This window comes from Pteronotus mesoamericanus, unplaced genomic scaffold (genome assembly GCF_021234165.1).
Source record: "Pteronotus mesoamericanus isolate MK-2021 breed Mesoamerican mustached bat unplaced genomic scaffold, CSHL_Meso_final contig_78, whole genome shotgun sequence".
Classification (NCBI taxonomy): domain Eukaryota; kingdom Metazoa; phylum Chordata; class Mammalia; order Chiroptera; family Mormoopidae; genus Pteronotus; species Pteronotus mesoamericanus.
Window position 1 is genome coordinate 297,996 of NW_026555258.1, and position 25,631 is coordinate 323,626.

Genomic DNA, 25,631 nt, shown 5'->3' on the forward strand with positions numbered 1-25,631 from the left:
CTTGGGTGGGAGGTGAGAGGCAGCGTCCCACAGCCAGATGCGGCCCCGCCCCTCACCCCGCGGGATCTCCTCGGGCACAGGCTCGGGCGCAGGTCTAAACTGCGCTGCCCGGACGGTGCGTGATGAACGGCGAGCCCAACCAAGGGTGTGTGTTTATCAAATGGGACAGGGTGGCCTTCGCCCCAACGCTAACCCACTTTAAATTAAGGCCGGAGCTCCAGACACGAAACCTGGCTCCAAGGGCACCTCCTTAGGCAGCGCCGGGAGTCCGAGCGCCACCTCCAGTTCTCGCTCCCGCGGGCCGCAGCCAGAACGACACCCGGAAGGAGGAGGGGCCGGGGCCGAGGAGAGGGACTCACGCCGGAAGGGGCGGGGCCTTGGGAAAGGGGGCGCGCCGGAGAGGACGGGGGCGGTCCCGGGAAGCGCCCCCAGGCTGGGCCCGCACATCCGGCCGCAGGAGGGCGCCCGAGAGGCCGGCCTGCGCCCAGCACTACAAATGAAGCGCTTTATTTACACCTGTCAGTCCAGCCACCGCCACTGGGAGAGGCCGACTGCACGGGGCCACGGAGGCGGCCCAGGGGGAGGCAGAGGGCGCGGAGAGTCCTGAGTAGGCCGGGCCAGGCCGGGAGCGAAGGCATGAGGCCCTGGTCCCACGGCAAAGGTCCTGGAGAAGGCGGCTCGGTTCGGGGTCAGCTTTCTGGGGTCAGGCCAGGATCCGCAGCTCCGCAGCTCTGCTCGTAGGACGGCGGAGCCTCTGCGGAGACAACAAGGTCTGTAAGGGGCCCGTGGTGCACCCCCCCAGCCAGGCCCCAGGCTCCCACTTACCATAGGGGTGGCCCCACGAACTGTACTCTGGGGGTAGGATCAAGGTACTGATGGTGGGCACAGCTCCTCCAGACCCCTCTGCAAAATAGGGCACAGTGGCACCTGTGGAGATGCACAAGGCAGGGGGCAGAGGGTGGGAAGCGGGGCTGCCGTCGTGAGGACAGGGGTCAGGAGCACCAGGCGGTGGCTGTGGCGAATGGCTCTGGGTGATGAGGGAGACAGGGTCCGCGAACTGGGGGTGGCCGGCAACCGCCTCTGCCTCCTCCGGGGGCGGCGCAGAGGGCACCACCGTGGGCAGAGCCCCGGGCAGTGGCCCGAGGCCAGGCCCAGGGCTCAGCGGGGCTTGGTTCACAGCGATATTGCCGATGAAGACCGGGAGGGTCACGGAGGCCTCAGGCGCCTTCAGGGAGACCTGCGAGGTATGGGGGGTGAGGGTCTAGGTTGCCGAGCCACCCCCCCAAACCGTCCCCCAACCCCAGTACCTGCAGGTAGTAGTCCACATGGATGAGGCTGCAGCCCGGCAGGGCCGACTGGGGCAGGGGCGGCACCAGGATCTGTTCTTGCCACTGCGTCTGCCTCCAGGCCTTGACACCGGCACCCTCCACTTCCGCAATGGTCCGCACGTCGTAGATCCAGCGCTTGGCCTTGTAGGACACTTTCTGGGGAAGGGCCAGCCCGTAAGCCCCGGCAGGCCAGCCACCTCCCCCGCCCCCATCCCAGGGGACTCCCACCTGCAGCAGACTGGCCACCACAGGGCTGGTGTCCTTGCCCGACTGGTTGTCGACGTCAACCTGCAGCCGCAGCACCTGCCCCACCACGTAGCCCCGGAGGTCTGTGCTGGCGGTGAGGGCCACGCTGCCTGTCTTCACCAGCTTGTAGGAGAACTTCTTGGTGGCAGAAGCCACGTTGGGTTGCTGGGGGGTGGGGAGGGTGGGAAGGGGGTTGGCAGTGTGGGCAGGCTGGACACCGGTGGACCCTGGACAAGGCCACTCCGCCCTACCGTGCCCCAGCCCTGGACAGAGCAGAGTCAGCTGGGGACCCTGGCCCTCTGACCTCCAATGGGGACAGGGCATCGGGTCAAGGTGGGGACCACACGGGGGCCACCGCCCCATCCTCACCTCGATATCGGGGATGCTGTTCAGGTTCAGAGGGCTCAAGATGTAGAACACACAGCTGCACTGGTGATCCTTGGAAAAACGCGGTGTGTCGATGGTGGCCCGCACCTGGTGCACGATCTTCCCAAAAGGGCCCTCGAAAGATGTGGGTGCTGTGGCTGGAGAAAGAGCAGAGACTGGCACCCCACTGCCCCCCCCCCCACCTGCCCCCCACCCCCACCAACTGCCACCACTAGGCCTGGCCAGGCCAGGCTCTCACCAGGAAGCAGAAACTGGAAGGGGAAGCTGTGCTCTCCAGTGGGCAGGCTCCCTGCAGAGACAGGAGGAGAGGGGACCTCAGGGCCGGGGAAGCAGCAGGCGCTGCCACCAGCTAGCTCGTGCTGCATCTGGCTGCTGGGATTCCCAGCCTCCGTATCCAGTGCCACAGCAGCAGAGGGCCATGGCCGGGGCAAAGGGTGGGCGCCAGAGCTGTTCCCGGGGCTGGAGGCACCCACACCCAGGAGAAGCCGGCCCCTTCCGCCACCCAGCTCCCATCAGACGATGCCAAAAGCCTGCCAGGGAGAGAAACCCATCAGGGTGCAGAGCAGAGGGAGGGGGTGGGCGAGTGCGGGTCTCCCAGGGGCAGGCCGAGGAGGTGGGGTGGACAGACAGGCTCCCCGACACTCACCCTTATCCGCCAGCGACAGAGTGCTGTTGAAGTAGCCCTCCTCTGCCACCCAGGCAGCATCATTGGCCTTGTTGGAGACCCTGCAGGAACCCGTGCAGCTCACGCGGATGGCTGCGGGAGCGGGCACGGGGTGAGCCGAAGCGAGCTGCTGGCCCAGCCCTCCGGCCCCCGGCACGGGGTTCGAATGGTGCCGGGCAGCCCCCCGCCCCGCCCCGTTGGGCCCTGAGAAGGCCAGCGAATGGTCTGCGGCCTGCCTTTTAGAGGACACCTCCTGTCCATCCCCCCATCCTGGGGTGCTGACAGGAGCCAGGTGGTGAGGAATGGAGTGCCTGTGCGGCCCAGGAGGGCCCCAGTGGTCACCCAGAGGACCCCTGGGCAACCCCTGCCTTGGAAGCTGTGGTTCCGGCCACGCCTGCGCCCACTAGGCCTGTGAGAACCCGGCTCTCTACTGGGGCTGCTTGGGGCACTGATGAGGAGCAGAGGCCTGGGGGCTGTTGACCTCTGACCCCACCTTCCCGCTGCCTCACGGGGGAGTCAGTCAGGCTGGAAGCCAACTGCTGGCCCTCCCGCTGCAGGAATGTGGTCAGACCTGCCTGACCAGCAAAGGCACCCAATGCCGACACTGAAGAGCGGGGACTCGACTTCCTGGGCCAGCGCTGCCCCGCAGAGCTGATTCTCTGCATCCAGAGAAGGCCTGGCCCGCCCGCCCCCCCCCCCGCCCCCGACTCCCAGTGGGAGCGCCCAGACCAGGGACCGTCTGCAGCAGAGGCTGCCGCCTGTTCTGGGGTCAGGACTCGAACTTCTGAGTCCAGCACGCGTGCTCAGCGTCAATATGCTGGGAAGGCTGCACAGCCAGGCGCAGCGAGGCCGGTCGCCGCTGGAGCCCCAAGCGGGCCGGGGGGAGCGCGGCGACAGGCAGCCCCGCTGCCTCACCCTGCAGGGCTGAGTCAAGGCCACAGACTTCGGCCGCACCTGTCCACCTCTGCCCAGTCCTGCTTCCCCCTGTGACGTGACAGTCAGGTGAAGGGAAATTGACTCAGAACCTGATACCTTCCTGACGGAGCCACCGGGCAGGAAGGACGTGGTGTCTCAAGAGCCCAGTGCTAAGGGCCAGCCCCACCGGTCGTGTCCGCAGTCTCCCCAGAACGGCCCCACCTCGCTGACGCAGCTTCCTGTTGATCACCCTCAGCGCGCACACTCCCTTCACGGCTCCGGCTGGTCCCCCGGCCCGTCGGCACCGCCAGGGACCAACCCTCGGCCTCCGTGCCAGCCCAGCCTTACCTCCTGCGCCTCAGCCCCGCTCTCCACTCCATGCCCCGTCAGCCGGGCCCCCCGGGCCCAGACCTGGAAGTGTTCAGGTCTGGAAGTGCCCACCCTGAAATCTGGGGCGCCGGGGCTCCTACAGACCAACACAGCCCAAGAGGAACCAGGCCGGGGGCGAGCGGGCAGAGGGGGAAGGGGACCGTGACCTGGGGAGAAGGCAAGTTGGCGGGTCCAGAGGCCACACGGCTTTAGCCCTCCCTGAAAACAGGGCGCGTTCGCCTCCCTAGTCTGGCTGCCCTGGCAATGCTGGGACCGACAGAGTAGGCCAGAAGGGGTGCAGCGGTCCCCAGACCGGCCCGGTGCCAGCAGAACCCCGACAAGCACCCCCAGAGGATGGCACACGAGCTGAGGAATTGCCCCGCCACCTCTGTCCGAATTCCAAACCACGACACCACGAGATATAATACAATGGTTGTTCGAACCACTTGGTCTAGGGGCGGCTCGTCACCGAGGGGTTCACATAGTGGCAGGTGACAGGGACAGACGGACCCCTCACCAGAAGTCAGGGAAACTCGGAGGGCTTCCCATTGTAGCCACTCAGATGGGCAAATATTAAGTGTTTGATATTTAATGTAAAAATAGTAGGTATCCTGACACCAGAGCGACCACACGTGGGCTGGCACAGGCCTGGAGAGACCCCGGGCACCCCGCAGGTCCCCGGACCGCACACTGTGCGCGCAGCAGCCTGGAGCACCCCTGCTCACGACAGCCGACCGTCCCGGCCCCCAGAATTCAGGTGAACGAGCTGTGGGGGCACCTGCAGGGGACCCCAAAAAACAAACGGTGTCACACCAACCCTTGAGTCACCCCAGAGGGACCCTCCCAACGCCCGTGCTGAGCCCCATTTCTCACAGATGCATGGAGGCCCCGTCGGGGGCCCGACTGGGTGAGCAGCCGCCCGTCGCTGCCTTGGCGTCACACTGTCCTGTTCCTGCCCACCCTCTTCTCCAGGAGAGCAACAGAGGCGCAGGGGACGGACACGCACAGCGCGCCGGCCTGCCCCTGCGGCGGTACCTGCCCCCGAGGCCAGCACGGCCCTCGCGCCCGCCAGCACCACGTGTGCGCACGGCCCAGGACGGAGCAGGTGTGTCCCGGCGAGGCGCGGCCTCCGCCCGCAGCGCCCCGCAGGCTGCAGAGCCACCGCGCTGTGCCGTCTGGGTCTGCGGCTGCCCAGCCGAACGGACGCGCGACGCAGAGCTGAAGGCAGGCAGCGAGCGGACAGGCGCCCGTGTTCAGGCGTTTAGGGCCGCGCTGCTTCCCTTGGGAAGACCATGGTGCGGACCCTGCTCCAGCGTGACTCCCGGAGCTGTCCTCGCCGGCCAGCACTGCCGCCTGTCCAGCAGCCCTCCCCCCGGCACAGCTGCAGGTCTGACCCTGAAGACCTCTGCTCACCCTCCTCTGGTCCCACAGGTCTCTCCCACCGTCCGCCAGCTCCCACAGACCTGGAGCAGCCCGGCCCCTGCCACATCCGCTCACTGAAGCTTAGCCCACGGGCCCCTGCTCTCTGTCCTGGTTCCAAGCCTGTCCCGTAGCAGAGCAGGCCCACCTCCCAGGCCGACTGTGAGGGTCTGTGGAGCCGGGCCACGGAAAGTGGGGAGGGCGGCGTCTGGCCTGTGGCGACAGCTCAGTGAGCTGGTGGAGTGAGGGCTGGCCGCCGCCCCTTCCTCTGTGTCCTGCCGGCACGTGGAAGGCCTCCCCGCTGTATCGCTGGCTGGCGGCGGGAGCTCAGCAAGCTTTTAAGTCAAAGAAAAGAAAGAACCAACACCTTTCCCTTCCCACAGCCAGGCAGGGCTTGGAGAAAGCCCCAGAGCCAGTGCAGCACCCACAGCCTCCCCCGCTCAGGGGCCAGCGCTTTCCCAGCCGGGACCCTCGGCGGGGCTCCCTCAGCCTTCTGAGGCCCCGCTGTCCATTCACCCGCATCCTGCTCGCCAGACGAAGGCCAGGGGGCTCTGCCCCGCCCAGGCCGGCCACACACAGCTCAGCCCGTCCCCTCCCCGCGGTCAGCAGCAGCCTGCTTGTCCGGGCCGCAGCGACAGGAGGGCAGCGGGCTGGATGAGCCCAGCGAGGGTCCCAGCACGGCGTCTGTGGCGCATTCGTCCCCTGGCCGCGAGCCTGCGCCACCTGCCTTCGGCCACTCTCCCCCCGTCAGGAGCCTTCTGGCCCCATCTCAGGTCTCGCCTGTTGCTTGTGCCCCAGGGAAGAGCCGCACTGTCCCTGCTGTGCCCCCTGCCACACCCACTCCCACTCAGACACCAAGCTCCAACTGGGGGGACAAGAAAGGAGGTGACCGTGCCACAGGGAGGAGGCCCCGCGGACCCGCACGCCTAATGAGAGGCACCTGCACCAGCTTCCTCCGAGACCCCTGCCGCCTCACACTCTCACGTGCAGGGACAGGCGGGTCTGTCCAGCATGGAGGGTCTGTCCCCTTGGGACAGCGGCGATCAGTCTCGGCAGGGACCAGAAGGGCTGAGCTGTCACCCACACAGGTGTGTGGGAGGCCAAGGTGCAGGGGGAAGCCCAGCAGCTGTGGTTCTGGTCAACCACCCCAAGGCAGAGGAGCGACCCAGCAGGGACACACCACACAACCTTGCACTCAGAGCCAAGGATCCCTGCGCCGTGCCTTTGCCACCACCCCCACCCTGAGGTTGGAGCCCCAAAGTCCCAACCAGGGCCCTGTTCAGACCTGGGACAGCAGATGAAGCCAGCACCTGTGGAGAGCCCTAGCAATGGCCGCTACAGCAACCCGATCCCCAGTCCCGGAGTCCCAGATGTCTGCACCAGCAGTGGGATTGGCCAGGAGGGCTCGGGTTCAGCTCCCGGCTGCCGGCTAGGCCGGGGGCCTGGGCACGCAGGGATGAGCAAGACATCCCCGCCACACACGGTCAAGCTTAAGCTGGATGTAAGCGGGGGCACGAGTGCCGCGTGGGCCCTGCTGGGAACCTGCACAGGGATGGGGCTGTCTGTGAAGAGGAAGGGACTGTACCAGGAGCCTGGGTGTGTGGCGAGAAACCCAGCCTCCAGGTGATGGCCTATCAGGTGCGGGGCTCAGCGGACCCTGCAGATCCTCCAGGGAAGGTCGGAGGCGCGCCTGTGTCCGGGTCAAAGTGGGCTCCGGCGAGCAGGACCGGCTCTAAGCCCCCGCCCCCAGGCGGAGAGAACAGGAAAAGCAGAGACGGAAGACGGCCACCCAGGCCTCCCTGCTTTGCCCCGACCGCCGCCGGCCTCCCACCCGGAGGGTCAGCGCGACCCCGCAAGCCGCACCCAAACCTCCCCGGAGCCGGAGAACCCGCGCGGATCCTTCAGGAACCCCGGGCCGCGAGGGGATTTTCCCAGGCTCCGCGCCACCGGCAGCCGCTTCCGGGAGCCCCCGCCCGGCCCTACGTGCGGGCGCAGCCACCTGAACCCCGCCCGGCCTGGTCCTCCCCGAGGCGACCCCGCGCTCACCTCGGAAAGGCAGCGGCGCCCTCAGGCACACATGTACGGTCCCCGCCAGCGGTTCCCCCGGGCTGTAGACGACGCGGCCGCGGCTCAGGCGGATCTCGAAGAGCTGCACCCGCCCCATGCCGCCTGCGGGCCCGGCCGCACCGTCACTCACTGCCACCCCCGCCCGCTTGCTGGTCCGCTGCGCTCCGCGCACCGCCCGCTCCGACCCGCCCCCGACCCCGCCCCCGTTCTTGGCCCCGCCCCCAACCGGGCCTCCCCCGCGTGTTCGGCAACGCCCCTGTCCCCCGCTGGTCACACCCTCGGCCACGCCTACCGCCCGCCAGGCCCGTCCCCCGCCTCGGCCACGCCCCCGCCCCGCCCATCCCCGACTCGGCCACACTCCCGGGCCGCGGGGTTCTCTCTCGGCCCTGTCGCCCACCCTCCTCGTCCCCGGGCGGTCCCCCGCCGCGCCCGGTCTGCCCACAGCCCCGACCCGGCCCGCAAGGTGGAGGTCTGGAGCGCGTCGCGGGAATCCGGCGCACGCGCGCCCCCTGCTGCCCCGGGAGAGCGGCCGGTTCACCTGTCCCGGGGACGGGGCCATGCCCGGGCCGGCGAGCATGGGCGCGGGGGTGCGGCGGGCTCGGGGGAAGGGTCCCTGGCTGCGCCCGGCCCGTCACTCCACGGAGGGACGTCAGGAGGGCGGGCCGGCGGGTTTGCGCCTGCTGCGTCCGCGCGGCGGGCCTGGGTTCGGGGTGGGGTCCCTCGGGGCTGCCTACGCGCGCAGCCAGCGCCGAGCACCTGGGTACGGGGTCGAAGAAGAGGGCGCGCGGGGCGGAGGCTGAGTGAGGCGGAGTGCGCGAGACCCCGGGGCGCCGAGGGACTGACTCTGATTTACCGTCTTTAAAAGGCGGCTCAGCGCCGAGTGAGTGTGAGTGCGCGCGGGAGACGTGGGCGTCTTGGAGGGAGGAGGCTGTGCCGGCTCGGAGAAGCTTGCAGTGGGTGCCCACTGCTGATAGATCGGGGGGCGTCGAGGTTGTTTGGGAGGTGGGAGAAATTCACGACCCGCAGAGTCCGATATGTCCATGGGACACTTCTGTGCATGAGTTTGGGGGAGACGAAAGACTAAAGGTTGGTTACCCACTTGCGCGCCGATAGCAGCTCAAGGCAGGACGTAAAGACATCAGAGCTTGGGGTGAAAGTCGCCGGAACCTAATCTAGCCCTGCAGCAAAAGGAAAGGGGACTTACAGGCTGGAGGGGTCCGGGTGGGCCAGCTGAGGAAAGGGGGGCCGCGAGCCCCGGAGGGCCAGGGGTGGGCAGCCAGCGCCTGCCCCGCCCGGCTCCAGCAGGACCCTGCCGTGCCCCAGAGGGAGCCTGAGCAACCACTGCGTCAGGACTGTGCAGACTGTGCAGACGGGGAAGCTCCCGAACACGGGGTTCAGAGCGCCCAGGGGGCGGAGGGAGCCTGCACAGCCCAAAGTGCCACCACCCGAGAGGCCAAGGAGGGGCTGTTGCAGGAAGGAGGGAGGTGTGTGCTGGCTGCCGCTGAGATGGAATAGATGAGGACAGTAACGGGGCGGCCTTTATCCCTGGTCACCCTCTGTCTCCCCCAGTCGGACCCCCAAACGGCCCTCGCAGCCTTTCTTCTGACCCCGTCTGGAAGCTGCGCACGTCTGCCTTCGGCGCCAAGGCCTGACCTCCTTTGTCTGACATTCCGTCCCTCCTCCTCCCCGGACCCAGGCTTTCCTGGGACCTCTCCGGAGGAGATGTCTGTCCTCACACCACCTCTGGCCCCTGGGCCAGGAAGGGGCTCAGGTGCCCTCCCCACCCCCGCGACCACTTCCAGACCGTTTCTCCGCCCCCTGCAATCTCCAGCTTTAAGTCTCCTTTTCTCAGGATGAGAGCCCACACCTCCGCTGCCGCTCTCACGGTCAAGGCCAGCTCAGTCCCCCTTGTTCCTTGGTGACAGCAGCGCGTGACGCGCTGTCCTCTCTCCAGTGCCAGTTTGCAGGAATTCTGGGCAACTTCAGAACCCGTGTAGGTGATCCTTCTTTGCTCCTGGTCTGTCTTAAGATTGTACCCAGGGTTCATTTTAATCGGGCGAGGTGACCGACAGAGACGACTCCTTGAAGAAAGAGTATATGTCCCAGGAGGAGGGGACAGCTTCCCCACGGGGCCGTGTGGGGCAGTGCCAGGGTCCCAGAGCCTGTCCTGTGTTTTCTGTGGGAAGGAATGGGCGATGCAGCAGTGTGCTCGGGGCTGGAGGGTGTGAGTAATCTCAGTGGGCTCTGGGTTATGGGGTGTCGCCCAGTTGCCCAGTGCCTGGCCCTGGGGGGAGTGAGGCAGAGGAACCCTGGCGCGTTGTGTGAGGAAGATAAAGGGAGGGGCCCTGGCTGGGTGGCTCAGGCAGTTAGAGCATCGTCCCCGTACGCCAAGGCTGCAGGTTCGATCTCTGGTCAGGGCACATGTAAGAACCAACCGGTGAGTGCCTCAATAAATGGAACACAAACATCAATGTTTCTGTTTCTCAAATCAATACATTTGCTGTAGATAGAGATAAAGGAGGCAGCTGGGGGTTTGGGCTCTGGATCGGTTGGTTTGCATGTAAAAAGTGGGTCTCAGAGAATTGTTTGCCATCCCTTGGAATTGGTCCTGAGAGGGGCAGTCCCTCCCCAGCCAGCAAGGCCCCCAGAGGTCAAAGCACCTTGGATAAGAAAATAAGCCCTCACTGGTGCGGCTCAGTTGGTTGGCCACTGTCCTGCAAAGCAAAAGGTCGCCAGTTCAATTCCCCGTCAGGGCACAGGCCTGGCTTGCGGGTTGGTCCCCAGTCGGGGTGTGTACAACAGGCAGCCGATGGATGTTTCTCGCCCCCTCTTTCTCCCTCCCTCCCCCTGCCTCTAAAAATAAATAAATTAAATCTTTGAGAAAATAAACCACCACCACCACCACTACAGCGCTTGTGTGTCCTGGCTGGTGTGGCGCAGTGGACTGAGCGCTGGCTTATAAACCAAGGGGCCACTGGTTCGATTCCCAGTCGCCTGGGGCACAGGCCTGGGTTGCGGTTGGGTCCCCAATGGAGGGGCGCCCAAGAGGCAACCACACATGGATGTTTCACTCCCTCTCTTTCTCCCTCCCTCCCCCTCTCTCTAAAAATAAAGTCTTTTTTTAAAAAAAGACACAGCTCTAGTCCCCGTGAGTCCTCTCCTCCAAGACCTCCAGCCGACTCCGGCTTTGCCAGCTGCTCTGCGGAGCCGCCTGCCCACCCCTCCCCCACCCCTTCACACCTGCGCTGTTTCTCCCATCGCGAGAGAGGTCCTGTCCCCTCCCGTGGAACCTGGCTGGCCCCGGGACTCGCTTTGACTGGCAGTGCTGTGACCGGAGATGCCACACCGGGCGCAGGTCTCGGGCGGCCCCACAGCTTCTCATTTCCCTCTTGGTGACCGAGCTGCTGCGTAAATGTCTGGTTACCCTGCGCGAGAAATCCCGGTGAGAGAGGTGGCCTGGACATGTGCGTGGCGCTGGCGCAGGCTTCCTGCCTCGGTCGCGCCCAGGGACCGTGGCTGCTGAGTGGCCCTGGCCATGCCCACCCACTGCCGTTGCAGGACACACCACCGCGCTTATTACTTCTCGTGACAAGGAGGCCGCACGCAGCCGGAGGCCCTTCTGCTCTGGGGGGACCTGCGGAGGGCAGAACGCGCGAGGTGCCCTCTTCACATAGACACCCGGTGCCTCACCTGGGGTGGCTGGGAGGGCGCAGGCATGGTGGGGGGACCTGCCTGGTTAGGGACCTTCCAGGAGGCCTCTCCGCACGGCCAGTCGGGCTTTTGTGCGGGACGGGGAGGTGCATCGGGTGGCGGTGCTGAGACCGACCCCCTGGGGGCAGGCCTCCAAGGCCGAGGACGGGAGGCTGCCGGCCCGCAGGCCTGGGCTCTGAGGTCCCTCGACTTTCTAGCATGTTCAGTGTGTCAGAAGAGCCACAGGAGCAGCGTGGGTGGGGCATCACGCGCTGACGAGGGGAAAGGGCATCGCTGGGGAAAGTCCGACGCCAGGACCGCACCAGCCCGGAGCAGGGCCAGCCCGCGGAGCCTGCCGTGGGTTCCAGGACCACCAGAACACCGCCGCTTTACACCAGAGGGTTGGGGGAGGTTTGTTACGCACCAGGAGACCTTGGGGATGGGCCTGGGGACCTAGCAGTGAGGGCTGCCACGGAGGAGCTCTGAAGCGCGGCGCCCACCTGGGAGCCAGGCCACGGTGGGCAGGGCAGGGCGGTGTGAACGCGGCTGACGAGGCTGGAGGGAGGGGCCCCGTGTCAGGTATGGGCAGGAAAATGGCGAGAACATTGTCTGGTAACGTGCGAGGCGTAAAATGTAGCCCATGATCTGATTTTCCTGGCAGAACACTTAAAGGCCGATTGGCTTCTTTCTAGTGAAGAAACCGTACACAAGGGCCTCAAGAATCTAGAGGCGGTTGTCCCACTGCCCCCGACTTCCTGAAGACATTTACAGTGTAGCTTTGGTCTAATGAAGCGGGTTATAATTTGATACATAGAAAATCCACAGGTTTTTTTTAAAGGGTTTTATCTGCTTGAACTAAAATGAACAGAATTCAAAAACAATGAGGGCTCTGGACCCTATCTTTCTTTTCTTTAAAGACTGTATTTATTTATTCTTAGGTAGAGGGACAGGGAGGGAGAAAGAGGGAGAGAAACTGATCAGTCGCCTACTCACACGCCCCCAGCCGGGGCTCTAGCCTGCAACCCGGGCCTGTGCCCTGCCTGGGAATCGAACCGCGACCTTTCAGTGTGCAGGACGATGCCCAGTGTGCTGAGCCGCACCCGCCAGGGCTGGGCCCCTAACTTTCTACAGGCAAAAGTAGGCTGAGGCAGCTACTCAGCTGCAAACATGGGTCAGTTCCCATGGAAAAGGGAAAACGACAGGGATTTCAGGGCCAAAATTGCAGAGGGAGAAGCCAAGAACTGCTAAAAACAAAACCAAAAACAAAACAGTAGATTAGGAGACTCTTGCAGGAAATAGACCCGGGCCGAGGTCCATCATGACAAATGTCTGGCCGCATATCAAAAGCGCTGTGGCCCCCTGGCCCTGGAGGGCCCTTCGGTTTGAACGGGATGCTCTGGCCCTGAGCCTGTGCTCCACCATGGAACGCTGGTGCTGTGGGGCTGGGGGAGGGGTAACATGTCTCTCAGGCAAAGGGGGCCACACCTGGCCCTTTGGCACATCCTAAGACAGTGGGCTCCGAGCCTATTGCCTTGGTGAGGTGGTAATTCTGGGGGTCTTGGCAGGCCCCGAGTGCAACTCTCACGTGACGGGGGCCGAGGGTAGACTGGGAAGGCTGTTCTACTCGTAGCGCCGCCCCCAGGGGACCGCACTCCCTACGACGCGCGCCCCGCGCACAGCCCTCCTCCGCGGGCTCCGGGCTTGCCGGCCTGCCTGGCTTCGGCCCGGGGGACGCTGGCAAGCATGATCCCGTCAGAGGCCCAGCAGACGCTTGCCGAATGGTAATTGCCACTTAAATCGCAGCTTCCATGCTGGGAGGAAGTCCCGCTGTCCTGCCTGGCCACGTGGGGAAACCCTGGATAAAAAGAAGCCACGTGGAGGAGAGGACGTGCAAGAGAAATGACGCGTTCCCGTCCAGTTCCCGGAGGAGTGAGACCACGGAAGGACCCGACGGACCGCGTGCGGAACGGAAGGCCTCATCGATCCCAGAACTGAGAGAAGTCATGAAGCACTGTTGCCTTAACCATGAAGTCTCAGGAAGGTTTGTTACATGTCAGTAGAAAACAGAAAAAGATCGTTGTCGCCAGCAGCTGCAGCCCCTCACAACCTCAGGTCCACACTCCCCCGACCGCCGCCTGCGGCCCTCGCGCGCCCGTCTAGCTGCCCGCAGCCGGCTGCCCGCCCCGGCCCCCGGGGGTTTCCTCGCCCGTCCCCACCCTCCTCCAGGCTCCCCGCCCCTCCCCGCTCACCCCTGGGCGCGGCCACCACAGTCCTGCTCGCGTCCCCTCCCCTCCTCTTCGCCTTCCCCGCAGCCGCCCGAACAGGCTGGCGGAGAACAGCCCCAGGCCAGGCCGTCCTCCTGGACCTCCTCGTCCTTCCTCTTCGCCCCACCGCCCTTTGCTACCTTCCCCTCCCTTTGGGCCCATGACCTTGTTTTCTACTTAGTTGAAAAAGCAGAAAGTTCTCATCACGAGGTAATTCCCCAAACTTCTACCTCCACACCCAGCCGCCCCGGCCCCTGCCTAGAGCCCGCTCCTCACTCCTCGCCTCTCGGGAAACTCTTCCATCTTTTTCCTACGCCACCGCCTTCTCCTCCTCTGTGGGAATCATTCGCTGGCGAACAAACGTGCTCTTCCCTCTCCGACTATAAAACCAACGACTCTGGACTTCCCTTTTCTAGTTTTGGCCCTGCTTCTCTGCTCGCTTTTTTAGCAAAAAAAAAAAAAAAAGAACAAAACAAAACCCAAACGCTTTGGAAGAGTTGTCTGTCTCACGGTCTACAATATCTCCTGGCGTTCCTTCTTGTCCCCCGCCCCCCGCCCCCAACACAGCTCTTTTCAAAGTAACCGCTGCCCTCGCGCTGCTCAACCTACTGATTGACTCCCATCCCCGCCTCACAGGCCCTCCCAGCGGCGGGTGACTCCCAGCAGCCTGTGACAGCCTAAGGTCCCTCGTCCCTCCCTGGCACACTCTGCACCCGGCCCCCTCCCGGCTCACCTCCTGTTGCGCTTCCTGCTTTTCTTTACTGGCTCCTCCTCTTTCCAAGCCTCCTCCCCCTTGACATGGGGGTGCCCAGGGCTCAGCTGGGCCTCTCTTCCTCTGTCCACGTTTCTCGCGTGGGGTCCTTGGAATACAGTGACTCTGAAATGAGTGCCACGTTGCCACCCCAGGCAGACGGCCTCCCTGAGCCCTGGGCGCACATGTTCCACGCCTGCCAAGGTTTTATCATGGAGCACCAGTGAGAAGGGCATGTTTGTCTCGTGAAGCCACTGAAGTTGGGGCTGCTTGTCACAGCAGCATAACCAGGGCTGCCCTGACTGCTACACACTGGCACCAGAGGGGTCCAAACAGTGTCCCCTCTGGGCTGGGAACTTGCACCTACTTCCTAAACAGGCTTCTTCCCTCCATTCTCCTCCCTTGCCCCTGTTCCCCGCCCCATGAACTATTGTCTCCACAGCCAGTGTGATTCACCGAAAAGCTACTCCTCTATTCCAATCCTCCAAGCCTCACTTTGTTCTTTTATTTTTAAATGTTTCCGTTGCAGCTGACATACAATATTGTCCTAGGTTCTGTTGTAAAACATAGTGGTTAGGCATTTATGTAACATACAAAGTCCCGGTCCCAGGAAGCGGAGAGCCCACCGGGCACCACGCGCCGTTGATGTACCACCCCGACTCCGCTTCCCAAGCCGCTTGCAGTTTACGTCCTGGGACTGTCCTTACACGTGGTAGTTTGCACTTCTTAGTACCTCCCTTCTCTTTGCCCACCAGCCCACCCCCCTCCACCCGGCAACTCTCCATTTGTTCTCTGCATCTATGAGTGTCTGTTTTGCTCATTTATTTTGTTGGTTAGATTCCACATATAGTGAAATCATGTGGTATTGTTGTCCTTTGTCTAATTTATTTCACTCAGCACAATACCCTCCAGGTCTATCCACACTGTCACAAATAGTAACGTTTTATTCTTTTCTCTGGCTGAATAATATTCCACTGTATATATGCAACACTTAGGCTGTTTCCAAATCGTGGCTGTTGTGAATAACGCTGCAGTGACCACAGGGGTGCATGTATCTTTTCGAACTGGCGTTTTGGGTTTCTTCAGCTAAATACCCAGGAAAGGGATTGTACGGTTATATGGCAGGTCTACTTTTAATATTTTTTGGAGGAATCTCCACGCTGTTGTCCACAGTGGAGGCACCGGCTTGGGATCCCAGCAACAAGGCACAGGGCTCCCTTTCCTCCACGCCCGCCAGCACTTGTCTGATTCATTGTCGGCAACCGTTGTGGCAGGTGTGAGGTGGTGTCTCACTGCGCGCCCGCTTCTTTCTGTGTGTGAACGTCAAAGTCCTTACACTGCAGTCTGGTCACAAGGGCCAACCCCATTTTCAGACGCCAGAAATGTTCCCAGTTCGGGGCCTTTGCCCAGGCCCTTCCCCCGCAGGGAACGCACTCCCCTCCGTGGATGGAACCCGCGCCCTCTCTCTTCCGCTGTTGGTTCCAACTGACTGGGCAACGGGGCCGCGCCGCTCCCCACCGGCTGATCTCCGTGTTTTCCCCACGGCATTCGTCGCCTTCTGACACGTGAAACTCATTCACCCTGGGTCCTTTCGGCCTCCCTCCCTGGAACATGAGCAGGGGCTTTAAATGTACGTGCCCTGGTGCCAAAGAATTCCGGTGGGTCCTAGGGGTGAAAACCAGGTAGGAGTGGTTGCCAGGGGCAGGGGTAGTAGGCAGGCCCCCCAAAGACGGCAGCCCCGGAGTCCCTGGACCAGGCTGTCCACGGCCTGGGCGTCGCCACCCTCGGTGCAGGAGCCTGCGGTCCCGGGAAGGTGGGTGTCGCCCGGGGTGAGGGCGGTCACCGTGGTTCAGACTAAGCCCCCGTGAGCAGGAGACGCCGTGGCCAGGCAGGGAGGAGGGCGCTCGGCTCGGGCCTCTTCCCGCGTCCTGCAGGGGCGGGCCACCAGCCCAGCTCCTCGGCGGCCGGGAGCTCCTGGTTCCCGTCCTCACCTCGTGTCCCTGCCCGCTGCCCTGGGACGCGGGACGGTTTCTGGGGTGGGAGCCCGCCGCGAGTCCTGCAGGGACCCCAACCCGCGGGATCCTCCGGGCGGCTCCGGCTCACGGAGCCAGGAGCAGACCGAGGGGTCGGGGCGGCGCGGGGTCGGAGCTCGAGCGCGGAGTCGGAGCTCGAGCGCGGAGTCTGGGGCCGAGAGCTACGAGCGCGCGGACGCTCGCACAAAGCTTCCCGCGAAACTGACGTACGCGGGGCAGCCGCGAGGAACCGCCCCCCGGCCGCGCCCCTCCCCCGCGCTCGCCTCGCTCCTCGGCGCGCCGGCGCACTCGCTCGCTCCTCATTGGCCGCAGCGGGGCGGCGCGCGCCGGCCGGTGCAGTGCGCGCCCCGCTATTGGCCGGGCCGTGGCGGGCGGGGGTGTGTCCGCTCCGCGCCCCGCCCCCGGCTCGGCTCGCGGTGGTGCGCGCGGCGACAGTGGCGGCGCGTGGCAGGTCCGGCGGGCGCGAGGCGGCGGCGGCGGCGGCGGCGGCGGCGGCGGCCTGAGCCCGGCCCAGCCTCGTCCCGCCCGGCTGCCCGGACCCGACCCCTGCCCGCCCGCCCGGCTCACCCGGCGCGCCGCGGCCCCGCCCCGGCCCGGCGCCTCCCGAGGGAGCGGCGCCGCCGGTAGAGCGCAGGCCTGGCCATGACCGACTTCAAATTGGGCATCGTGCGGCTCGGCCGGGTGGCTGGGAAGGTGAGCGGCGCGGGGCCGGGGGCTGGACCGGTGGGCGCGGGGTCGGGAGCGCTGGGTTGGGCCGGGGGCGCGGGGCCTGGCCGGGGGCGCGGGGCCCGGCGGTTGTGCGGGTGTTGGGCCGGCGGAGTGTCCCCGCGAGCCAACCCTCCGCGGGCCGCGGCCTTGGGGCTCCGACGGTGCGCCGCGGCCCGCGAGGAGGGGGCTAGAGGCTGCGCTTGCGGCCCGGGGAGCGGAGCGCCCTTCCGATGCGGCGCGTTCGCTTCTTGTCAAGACCGGTGTGTGCGCGCCGCTCCGTGCCTGCGGGTCCTAGTGGAGCTTCGCACAGGTTTCACGCTGCCAGCGGTGGCCAAGTCTGGCTGAGCCTCAGTGGGCCTCGCCGGAGCGGGGCCTACCTCTGCTTCTCTCCCTTACCTGGCCCCGCCCTCCGCGTGTTCGAGGCTGGGGCTTCCTAGCACCTGTGGGCATTGAGGCTTGGCTGTTTCCAGGAGCCGGCCGGCCGTGCAGCTGCACCAGCCACGGACCTTACCCTGGATGGGAACCCTGTTCCCATCACCAGCGGCGGAAGCTTCGGGTGGGAGAGAGGAGCAGAGGCAGTCAGATGAAGGTAAAGCAGATTCAGATCCTAGATAAAAGCCTTCCAAGCAAGAGTGAGCCTGGTCCATTTCGGGCCCGTTTCCTGCCCATCGTGCAAGAGGGACGTGGCTTTCCAGCTAGGCAGGGGTGGGTGCCCATCAGCTCTGAGACCCTTTGTGACTCTGGGGCTAGTTACGTTAATGTTATTTTTTAAGGCTTTTTCTTGGAACAAAAAGCTACAGAGGACAATTAAGAGGGGCAGCTGTGTATGGGGTAGCCCTCTTAATAAAGTAAACATTCTTAATAATTGACATGTTTTCGATATTCTATCTCAGTCTGGGCCCCCTCCCTCTATTCGGATGAAGCAACCATGTTGGGCAAGCTTTATTGGCACATTAAAGGCACAGGGTAGAGATTGGCCAGTTTGGTAGCAGTTCTTACGGTTAGTCTGGTGCAGATGGGAAGTGCAGCCTGATACCTACTCCTCTGGCACAGTCTTGGGCGGGGAATGACCAGGTCTTGGCACCGCTCTCTGCTGTTTGTGGTCAACTGCCCAGGCCCCTACCCTGCTGACCTCTCTTAGCCTGAAGGGGCCATTGCTGCGTGTCACCAGCACCTCCCCCAGACCCCAAATGTAACCTTGAAATGTGGTTAATTTGTAGACCAAGTACACCCTGATAGACGAGCAGGACATCCCGCTGGTGGAGGGCTACTCTTTCGAGGTAAGGACGGCCGCCCTTCGTGCCTGGGGAGGGTCACGGGGGCCTGGGGGGCTCCCTCCAGGACCAGGTCTCAGCGCCGCCTCTGTGGCCCTGGTCCTCCCCGAGGCCGCCCTGCTTGCCACTCTTCCCCGAGTACAGAGCAGCTGTGGCGTGTGCGTGACTGAATGCAGCTGGGGACAAGGCCTGGCTCCTTAGGAGACGGTCTGGGCCCCCCCACCTGTCCTCTGGCCTTGGCCCCGTCCGCCTGGGGCCTAGGGCGCTCCTGCCGCCCGTCGTCCGGAGCCCCTGCCGGCCCCTGTCGCCACGTGGCTTCTGTTCATGCCCAGGCCTCCCCCACCCGCTGCTGCTTCTCAGAGACCCCGCGGGGTGCGGGGTCTGGCCCAGGCGCCTCGGCCGTCGCCGCCGTCTCGCCTGCGCGGCGGGCTCTTTAAGGGCAGGGGGGTTCCCGTCTCTGGGCCCGCGGGGTGGTGCGCTGGCTCTGTGAGTGTCCCTTGCTCGGGAGCAGGAGAGCGCTTGTTGGGACGAGGCTGGTTTCCTGAGCTCTGCCGGCTCCCAGGGTCCCAGGAACAGTCCAGCCGCCTGTCCCTCTGGCTTGTTCATTTCACTCGGTTTTTCTAGGCATCATTGAGCTGTTGCCGAGAATCAGAGGTTTTTTAACAAACCTGTGTCTTGTTTTTTCTCAGGCCCGGATGGAAGTAGACGCCGACGGAAATGGTGCTAAGATATTTGCATATGCCTTTGACAAAAATCGAGGAAGGGGGTCAGGAAGGCTCCTTCACGAGCTGCTGTGGTGAGTGCCCCCCGCCCCGCCCCTGCCATGGCCTGCGTGGCCCGGATGTGCACGGGGTGCGTGGGGGCAGGGCAGCCTCGTCTCCGGACCAGGAGCTCTTGCTGTTCCACCGCTCAGGGGGGAGACACAGCCTCCACGGGGAGGGGCCTGGTCCCTGTGGGGCTCTTCCTGAGCCTGTCGGTGGCATGTGGGGAAGAGACTACGGACCTTGGCGTGCACACTGAGGCCGCTCAGATGGGGCGTCTTCTGGGCCGCGTGTCCGATGGTTTGGGGTTCCAGCCCAGCTCCCTGCAGCCCTGCTCTTTCACCCGGGGATTGGACGGTCCGCGTGGTCCTGTATGGGCCCTGGGCGGACACCTTGGGGTCGGGGCAGCCTTGCTCCTAGCGTGACCCTGCCGGTGGGGCGTGACCCTGCCCGTGGGGCGTGACCCTGCCGGTGTGACGAGGGGCCTGTTCGGGTCACGTGGCTGAGACGTCGGGAGGCTCTGGGAGGCGGACCAAGAAACTGTCTGTGTCCTAGGGAGCGGCACAGGGGAGGCGTCGCTCCCGGGTTCCAGGTCGTGCACCTCAACGCCGTGACTGTGGACAATCGCCTGGACAACCTGCAGCTGGTGCCGTGGGGCTGGCGGCCCAGAGCCGAAGAGACGTCCAGCAAACAAAGGTGGGTCTCACGTGGCCTGGCGCTGGAGGCGCGGCCGCCCGTGCGGGCGGACGGCCTCCTCCCAGCGCCCTCCTGCCCCCAGGAGGGGCCCACGCTCTGCTCTGCTGTGACATCGTCTGTGGCCTGGGGGCCTGGGGGCCCTCCTGCAAAGCGCAGGGCCCTCCTTTGTTCTCGGAGGCAGGTGAGGCTCCGACGACTATCCTTCTGGGTTGGTCTTTGATGGCTGGCTCCGCTGGGGAGAGGGGTTGTCTGGCTGGACGCTTGCCCGCGGGTAAGACTTCCCTGGGTTCCCGAGGCACGTGAGGTGTCTTCGTCTCGGGCCTCTCGGCTCTGCGGCCCGGGCAGCAGCTCCTGTGTCCAGCATGGCACCGGCAGCCCCCGGGGGCGGGCAGGATGCAGCCCAGCCATGAGCTTCGCGGGGCCTTGGGGTGAGCGGGGGGACCGGCAGCAGGGGGCGAGCAGGGAGCCGACACGAGCCAGGGGGTCCCTGGGGTTGCTCTGTGTGTCGTCAGGCACCGGGCAGTGGGGGTGACCTCCAGCAGGCGATGTCAGTGGGGTTGGGCAGGTCGGCGTTTCTCGGGATCTCGGCGGGCGGACCCTGGGTGACCCGCTGCAGTGGTCACGCTCGGGGTCCTGCGGAGCCCTAGGCAGCGAGGCAGACACAGCGGGATCGCCGGGCCCAGCATGGCTGGTGGGGAGGGGGCCCCCAGGCTCTCCACAGGGCCCTGCGCACCCTGACTTCCTGCGAGGCTTCCTCGGGGCAGCGCTGGGGCCCGAGCCTCTGGGTTCTTTCCTCCCATGTTAGAGTGTGGCCCTGAAGTCCCTGGTCCTTGAGGGACATTGATGCTTTTATAAGAGTCACTCTGCTAGGTTTTGGGTCGAAAGTGACAGGAACCAGGCCCAGTGTGAAGCAGAGACGGTGCGCACTGGCTCCCCAGGCTGGGGTGTGGGCAGCCACGGGGCTGTGCCTCCGCTTCCCCCTCTGGCGCAGCCCCCAGAGCTGCAGGCTCGCGTTCCACGGCGGCCGTGTCCCCGGGCACCGAAGACACCCTGACGTCACCGCGTCGCCTGTGCTGGCTCACTTCGCCACCGCGCACAGCGGGGAGACGGTTGTGCCCCCGAACGGAGCGATCACGGGCGGCAAGGGCAGCCCGGCGTCCGCGGCCCCCGCGGCCCGGGTGTGGGCCCCGCGCCGTCGCGTCCCCGCTGGGGGCCGGCCCGCAGCCCGGGCAGCAGCCCTCAGCCTGCAGGCGCCGTGCCGCCCGCGGGGCCGCCCCGGCCGGGGCTCGCAGTCCGTTTCTAGCGTCGCTTTTTCCGTTGCCGCTTATCCCCCTCGTCTGCCTTCACCCGTTCATCCCTCCCTTCGCCTTTCTTTTCTTCAAGGGTTCGTTTATTCGTCACCAGGGATAAGAGGAAGGGAGGGAGAGACAGAGGGAGAGAAGCATCCCGGTGCTGCTGCCTCTCAGCACCCCCTGCGGGGGACCCGCCCGCAGCCCAGGCCTGCGCCCTGCCTGGGCGTCGAACCCGCGACCCTTGGGTTCGCAGGCCGGCGCTCCGTCCACGGAGCCGCACCAGCCGGGGCTCCTTTGTCTGCTTTTATTTTTTTAATTATATTTTATTGACTATGCTCTTACAGTCCTGATATTGCCCCCTTGGCCCCTCCACCGAGCACCCCCACCCCCTCAGGCCACCCCCGCCCTTGTTCACGTCCGCGGGTCGTGCGTACAAGCTCTGTGGCGGCTCCATTCCCTCTCCTGTGCTTACATCCCCACGGCTGGTCTGTAACGACCTGTTTGTACTTCTTAGTCCCCTCGCCTCTTCACCCCCTCCCCCCCAATCTGGCAACCAGCAAAACGCTCTCTGTATCTATGATTCTGTCTGTTCTTCGTGTTTGCTTAGTTTGTTTTTTAGATTCAGTTGTTGACAGGTATGCATTTATTGCCATTTGATTGTTCATAAGTTTGACTTTCTTAAGTCCTTTTAATGTTTCGTATGATAATGGTTTGGTGACAATGAATTCCTTTATTTTTTTCTTGTCAGGGAAGCTCTTTATCTGCCCTTCGATTCTAAACGATAGCTTTGCTGGGTAGAGCAAGCTTGGCTCTAGGTCTCTGCTTTTCATGACTGAATATTTCTTGCCGATCCCTTCTTGCCTGCAAAGCTTCTTTTGAGAGATCAGCTGACAGTCTTATGGGAACTCCCCTGCAGGAAACTGCTTTTCTCTGGCTGCTTTTAAATTCTCTCTTTATCTTTAACCTTTGGCATTTTAATTACGACGTGTCTTGGGGTGGGCCTCTTTGCATCCATCCTGTTTGGGACTCTCTGTGCTCCCTGGACTTGCATGTCTATTTCCTTCACCAAGTTAGGGAAGTTTTCTTTGCTATATTTTCAAATAGATTTCCAATTTCTTGCTCTTTCTTTTCTCCCTCTGGCACCCCTGTGATGCGAATGTTGGACCTTGTGAAGTTGTCCCAGAGGCCGCTTACACTAACCTCATTTTGCTGGATTCTTTTTTTCTTCTTGTTTTCAGATTGGTGGTTTTTGCTTCCCTATGTTCCATATTGCAGATTTGATTCTCAGCTTTATCCACTCTGCTGTCGTTTCCCTGTAAATTGTTCTTTGTTTCAATCAGTGTGTCCTTCGTTTCTGACTGGGCCTTTTTTATGCTGCTGAGGTCCTCACTGAGTTCCTTGACCATCCTTATACCCAGCGTTTTGAACTCTGCACCTGATAGATTGCTTATCTCCATTTTGTTTAGCTCTTTTTCTGGGGTTTTGATCTGATCTTTCACTTGGGCCATGTTTCTTTGTCTCCTCGTTTTGGCAGCCTCCCTGTGTTTGTTTCCATGTATGAGGTAGAGTTGCTTTGACTCCCTGTCTTGGTCGTGTGGCCTAATGTAGTTGGTGTCCTGTAGGGTCCAGTGACATAGCCTCCCTATCCCCCAAGCTGGGGACTCAGGGTGCCCCTCCGTGTGGGCTGAGTACACCCTCCTCTTGTATCTGAGCCTTGGTTGCTGTTGGCAGGTCAATGGGAGGGGTTCACCCAGGCCAGTCAGCTGTGCAAGGACTGGCTGTGACCACTGACCACCACCCTCCGCCCTCCGTGGAGGATCAGCTGTGCAGGGCGGGGTGGCGGTGCTCCGACGTGGTCTGTGGCTGCCCACTGGGTGCGCTGGCCCTGGGGTTTCCCGGTGGTGCAGGCCAAGGTCGGCCCCCACCCGTGTTCTGCCTGGGGCCGCCCCACCTGCGCTGTAAAGCCTCCTGAGACGGCTGCCGCTCGTGCTGGGCCTGGGGACCCTCAGCAAGAGCTATGGAGGCTGGGTCTCACTGAGGCCGGCTGTGCTTGCGTGAGAGGATTTGGGAAGCTGTGCAGCAGGAGCCAAGACCATTCATTCCTATCGAAAAGCTACTGTTAACGGCTGTAAGTTGGGTGGAACGAAGCCTCCGGAAACACCCAGGGTTTCCAGTGTGAACCAGGTCAACGGAGCCCCAGATGGGGCCCCAGCTGCCTGCCCTGCGCCTCTGCCGGCCTTTCTGTCTGGGGGAAAGCCGGCCCCCGGCGCCCCCCTTGATGCCAGGCACGTCCGGTGCTCCCTGGGTGCCGCTGGGGCCTGTCAGCCTGCCACCCCGGTGCCCGAGCTCAGAGGGAGGGAGTCTGAGGAGGTGCGGCCGTGTGTGGGTTCTTTAGGGGAACCGCTTGGGGCTGCAGCAGTTTCTTCCACCAACACAGTCCCTGCTGGTTTTTGCAGCCAGAAGTTGTGGGGCCTTCTCTTCCGGGCCCTGGAACCCTGGGCAGGCGGCCTGGTGTGGGGCTGGGACTCCTCGCTCCCGAGACGCCTGTCCCTCCTGAGTTTTTACCCACCGCGCGTGGGCGAGGGGCTAGCCCGTTCCGTGTCTGCACCCCTCCTGCCGGTCTGGGTGGGTGTGGCTTCTCTGAGTGCACGGACTCGGCTTCCGCCTGTTCTGGGCGAGGGAGGCCCTGGACGTAGCTGCAGTTCGGAGGGGCCGTGGGAGGGGCTGTGCGGCGTTTGCCTGGGCCTCCGTCCCAACTGGGACCCTTTGTCTATTTTCAAATTGAGTTATTTCGTTGTTGAATTGTCGTTGTTCTTCACATATTCCAGATATCAATCCATTATCAGGTGGATGTTTGCAGGTATTTTCTCTCATTCTGTGGGGTGTCTTTTTATTCTGTGTATAGTGTCTCTGGGGGCACGTGTCCAGGATTTTGCGAACTCTGATGTGTCGTTGCTCTTCTGCCAGCTCTGTCTCTGGTGTTGTATCTGAGAAATCATGGCAAGGTTGGTGCAATGCAGCCTTGGCTCTGCGTTTTATTCTGTGAGATCTTCTGTTCAAGTTCCTGTTTTTAAAAAAATTTTACTGTTTTCGAGAGAAAGATCAATTTGTTGTTCCACTTGATAACGCACTCGTTGGCTGACTCTTGTGTGTCCCCTGACTGGGCATCCAGCCTGCGCCTCGGTGCATCAGGACCGTGTGCTGACCAGCTGGCCTGCCCAGCCAGCGCTCTGTGAGGTCTTGTGTTTAGGTGCCTGTTTTGTTCTGAGTCAGTTTTCGTACGCGGTGTGAGGTGAGGGTGACCCTTCTGCCTTTTACCCAAGTCCCTGCAGGCCTGGCCCCCGGGGCGGGCCCAGCTCCGGGTGGGCTGCCCTCTGCCCCGCCCGCACCTGCCAGCCCCAGCTCTGTCGCGCACCTCGCTCAGCTCTGGCGTCAGCGGGAGCTCTTCGGTGGCGACCTTGCTGTCCACTCCCACAGGACAGGTGTTGAGGAGGATGTGGAGCCGTTCACAGCACTGAAGTGGGGGAGGACCCACCAGGGACCGGAGCAGGCGCTGCTGGGGCCGTCAGCAGGGGAAAGGCTGCCTGGCCATGCTCAGGTGGCCTGGGCCTGGCTGGGCAGTAGGACTGAGACCGCACGGTCCCCGTGCCTGCTCGGTGCCCGTCAGTCCCAGGTGTGGGAGAGACACGCCCTGCTCTGCACCTTTTGGTGGAAAAGCAACGTGTGCCAAGGGCTTGCTGTCGTGTGGAGAAAAGGCATGCGGCGCGGCGGCCTGCGGCCACGGCAGACACCAGGGCGGGGTCTCGAGCGGGAGGCAACAGCCCGTCCACCCTGGAGCCTCGCCGCGGTCGCCTGTGCCCTGAGCGGCCCCTTCTCTCCTCCAGGGAGCAGAGCCTGTACTGGCTCGCGATCCAGCAGCTCCCCACGGACCCCATCGAGGAGCAGTTCCCGGTCCTGAACGTGACGCGGTACTACAACGCCAACGGGGACGTGGTGGAGGAAGAGGAGAACGCCTGCACCTACTACGAGTGCCACTACCCTCCCTGCACGGTGATCGAGAAGCAGGTACGGGCTGCTGCACTCCCTGGGTCCCCGCGGGCCCCTCACTGCCTCTCTGGCCGAGGGGGTTGGGGTCGTGGGTGCTTCCTGCCGGAGGGGTAGTGCCTCTGCGTGACCACGAGGCCCCCTGCTCTGTGTCCTTCCAGCTCCGGGAGTTCAACATCTGTGGGCGCTGCCAGGTGGCCCGGTACTGTGGCTCCCAGTGCCAGCAGAAGGACTGGCCTGCCCACAAGAAGCACTGTCGGGAGAAGAGGCGCCCCTCCCAGCACGAGCTCGAGCCAGAGCGGTGACTGGGCGTGGGCGGCAGCGCAGCCCCAAGTGGCATCGGTCTTCCCTGGGCACCGCGGACGCGGTGGTGGCTGAGCCTGGCGGTGCTGAAGAAGCCAGCCATGCGCCCGGCGCGGCGCGGCGGACACCCCGTCCCGGCGCTTGGTGCTGCGGCGCGGCGCCCCCGGAAGTGCTCCCTGGAGTAGAGACAGCCGAGCCGGGAGGCTCCGCCAGGAGGCTTCTCGTTATTTATATGTTAATATGTTTGTAAACTCATGTACAGTTTTGGGGGGGAGGCAGTGGAGGGTTAGAAGTGACAAATAGAATCATTTGCTGTAATCCTCAAATGGCGACGGTCAGCCCACGTGTCTCACACTGTCCGGGAGCGGGAGCCGCCCCCTGGGCGCTGCACGGTGTCCCCAGCTCACACTCTTGCCTCGA

The 25,631-nt window shown here is 63.7% G+C and overlaps 2 protein-coding genes across 2 annotated transcripts; one reads left to right on the forward strand and one right to left on the reverse strand.

The window, feature by feature from the left end:
• Positions 1–507: 507 nt before the first annotated feature.
• ARRDC1 (arrestin domain containing 1) lies at positions 508–7,520 on the reverse strand. The gene is made up of 8 exons (XM_054584102.1): positions 7,375–7,520; positions 2,608–2,718; positions 2,200–2,250; positions 1,944–2,098; positions 1,557–1,739; positions 1,308–1,484; positions 826–1,237; positions 508–754 (listed from the first exon to the last, which is right to left on the reverse strand). The coding sequence occupies exons 1-8, from the start codon at positions 7,490–7,492 to the stop codon at positions 690–692; spliced, it is 1,272 nt and encodes a 423-aa protein (XP_054440077.1). The 5' UTR covers positions 7,493–7,520; the 3' UTR covers positions 508–689.
• Positions 7,521–16,735: 9,215 nt separating this feature from the next.
• ZMYND19 (zinc finger MYND-type containing 19) lies at positions 16,736–25,523 on the forward strand. The gene is made up of 6 exons (XM_054584104.1): positions 16,736–16,826; positions 18,062–18,121; positions 18,805–18,911; positions 19,432–19,572; positions 24,749–24,929; positions 25,070–25,523. Exons 1-6 carry the CDS (start codon positions 16,776–16,778, stop codon positions 25,211–25,213), a joined length of 684 nt encoding a protein of 227 aa, XP_054440079.1. The 5' UTR covers positions 16,736–16,775; the 3' UTR covers positions 25,214–25,523.
• The last annotated feature ends 108 nt before the right edge of the window (positions 25,524–25,631 follow it).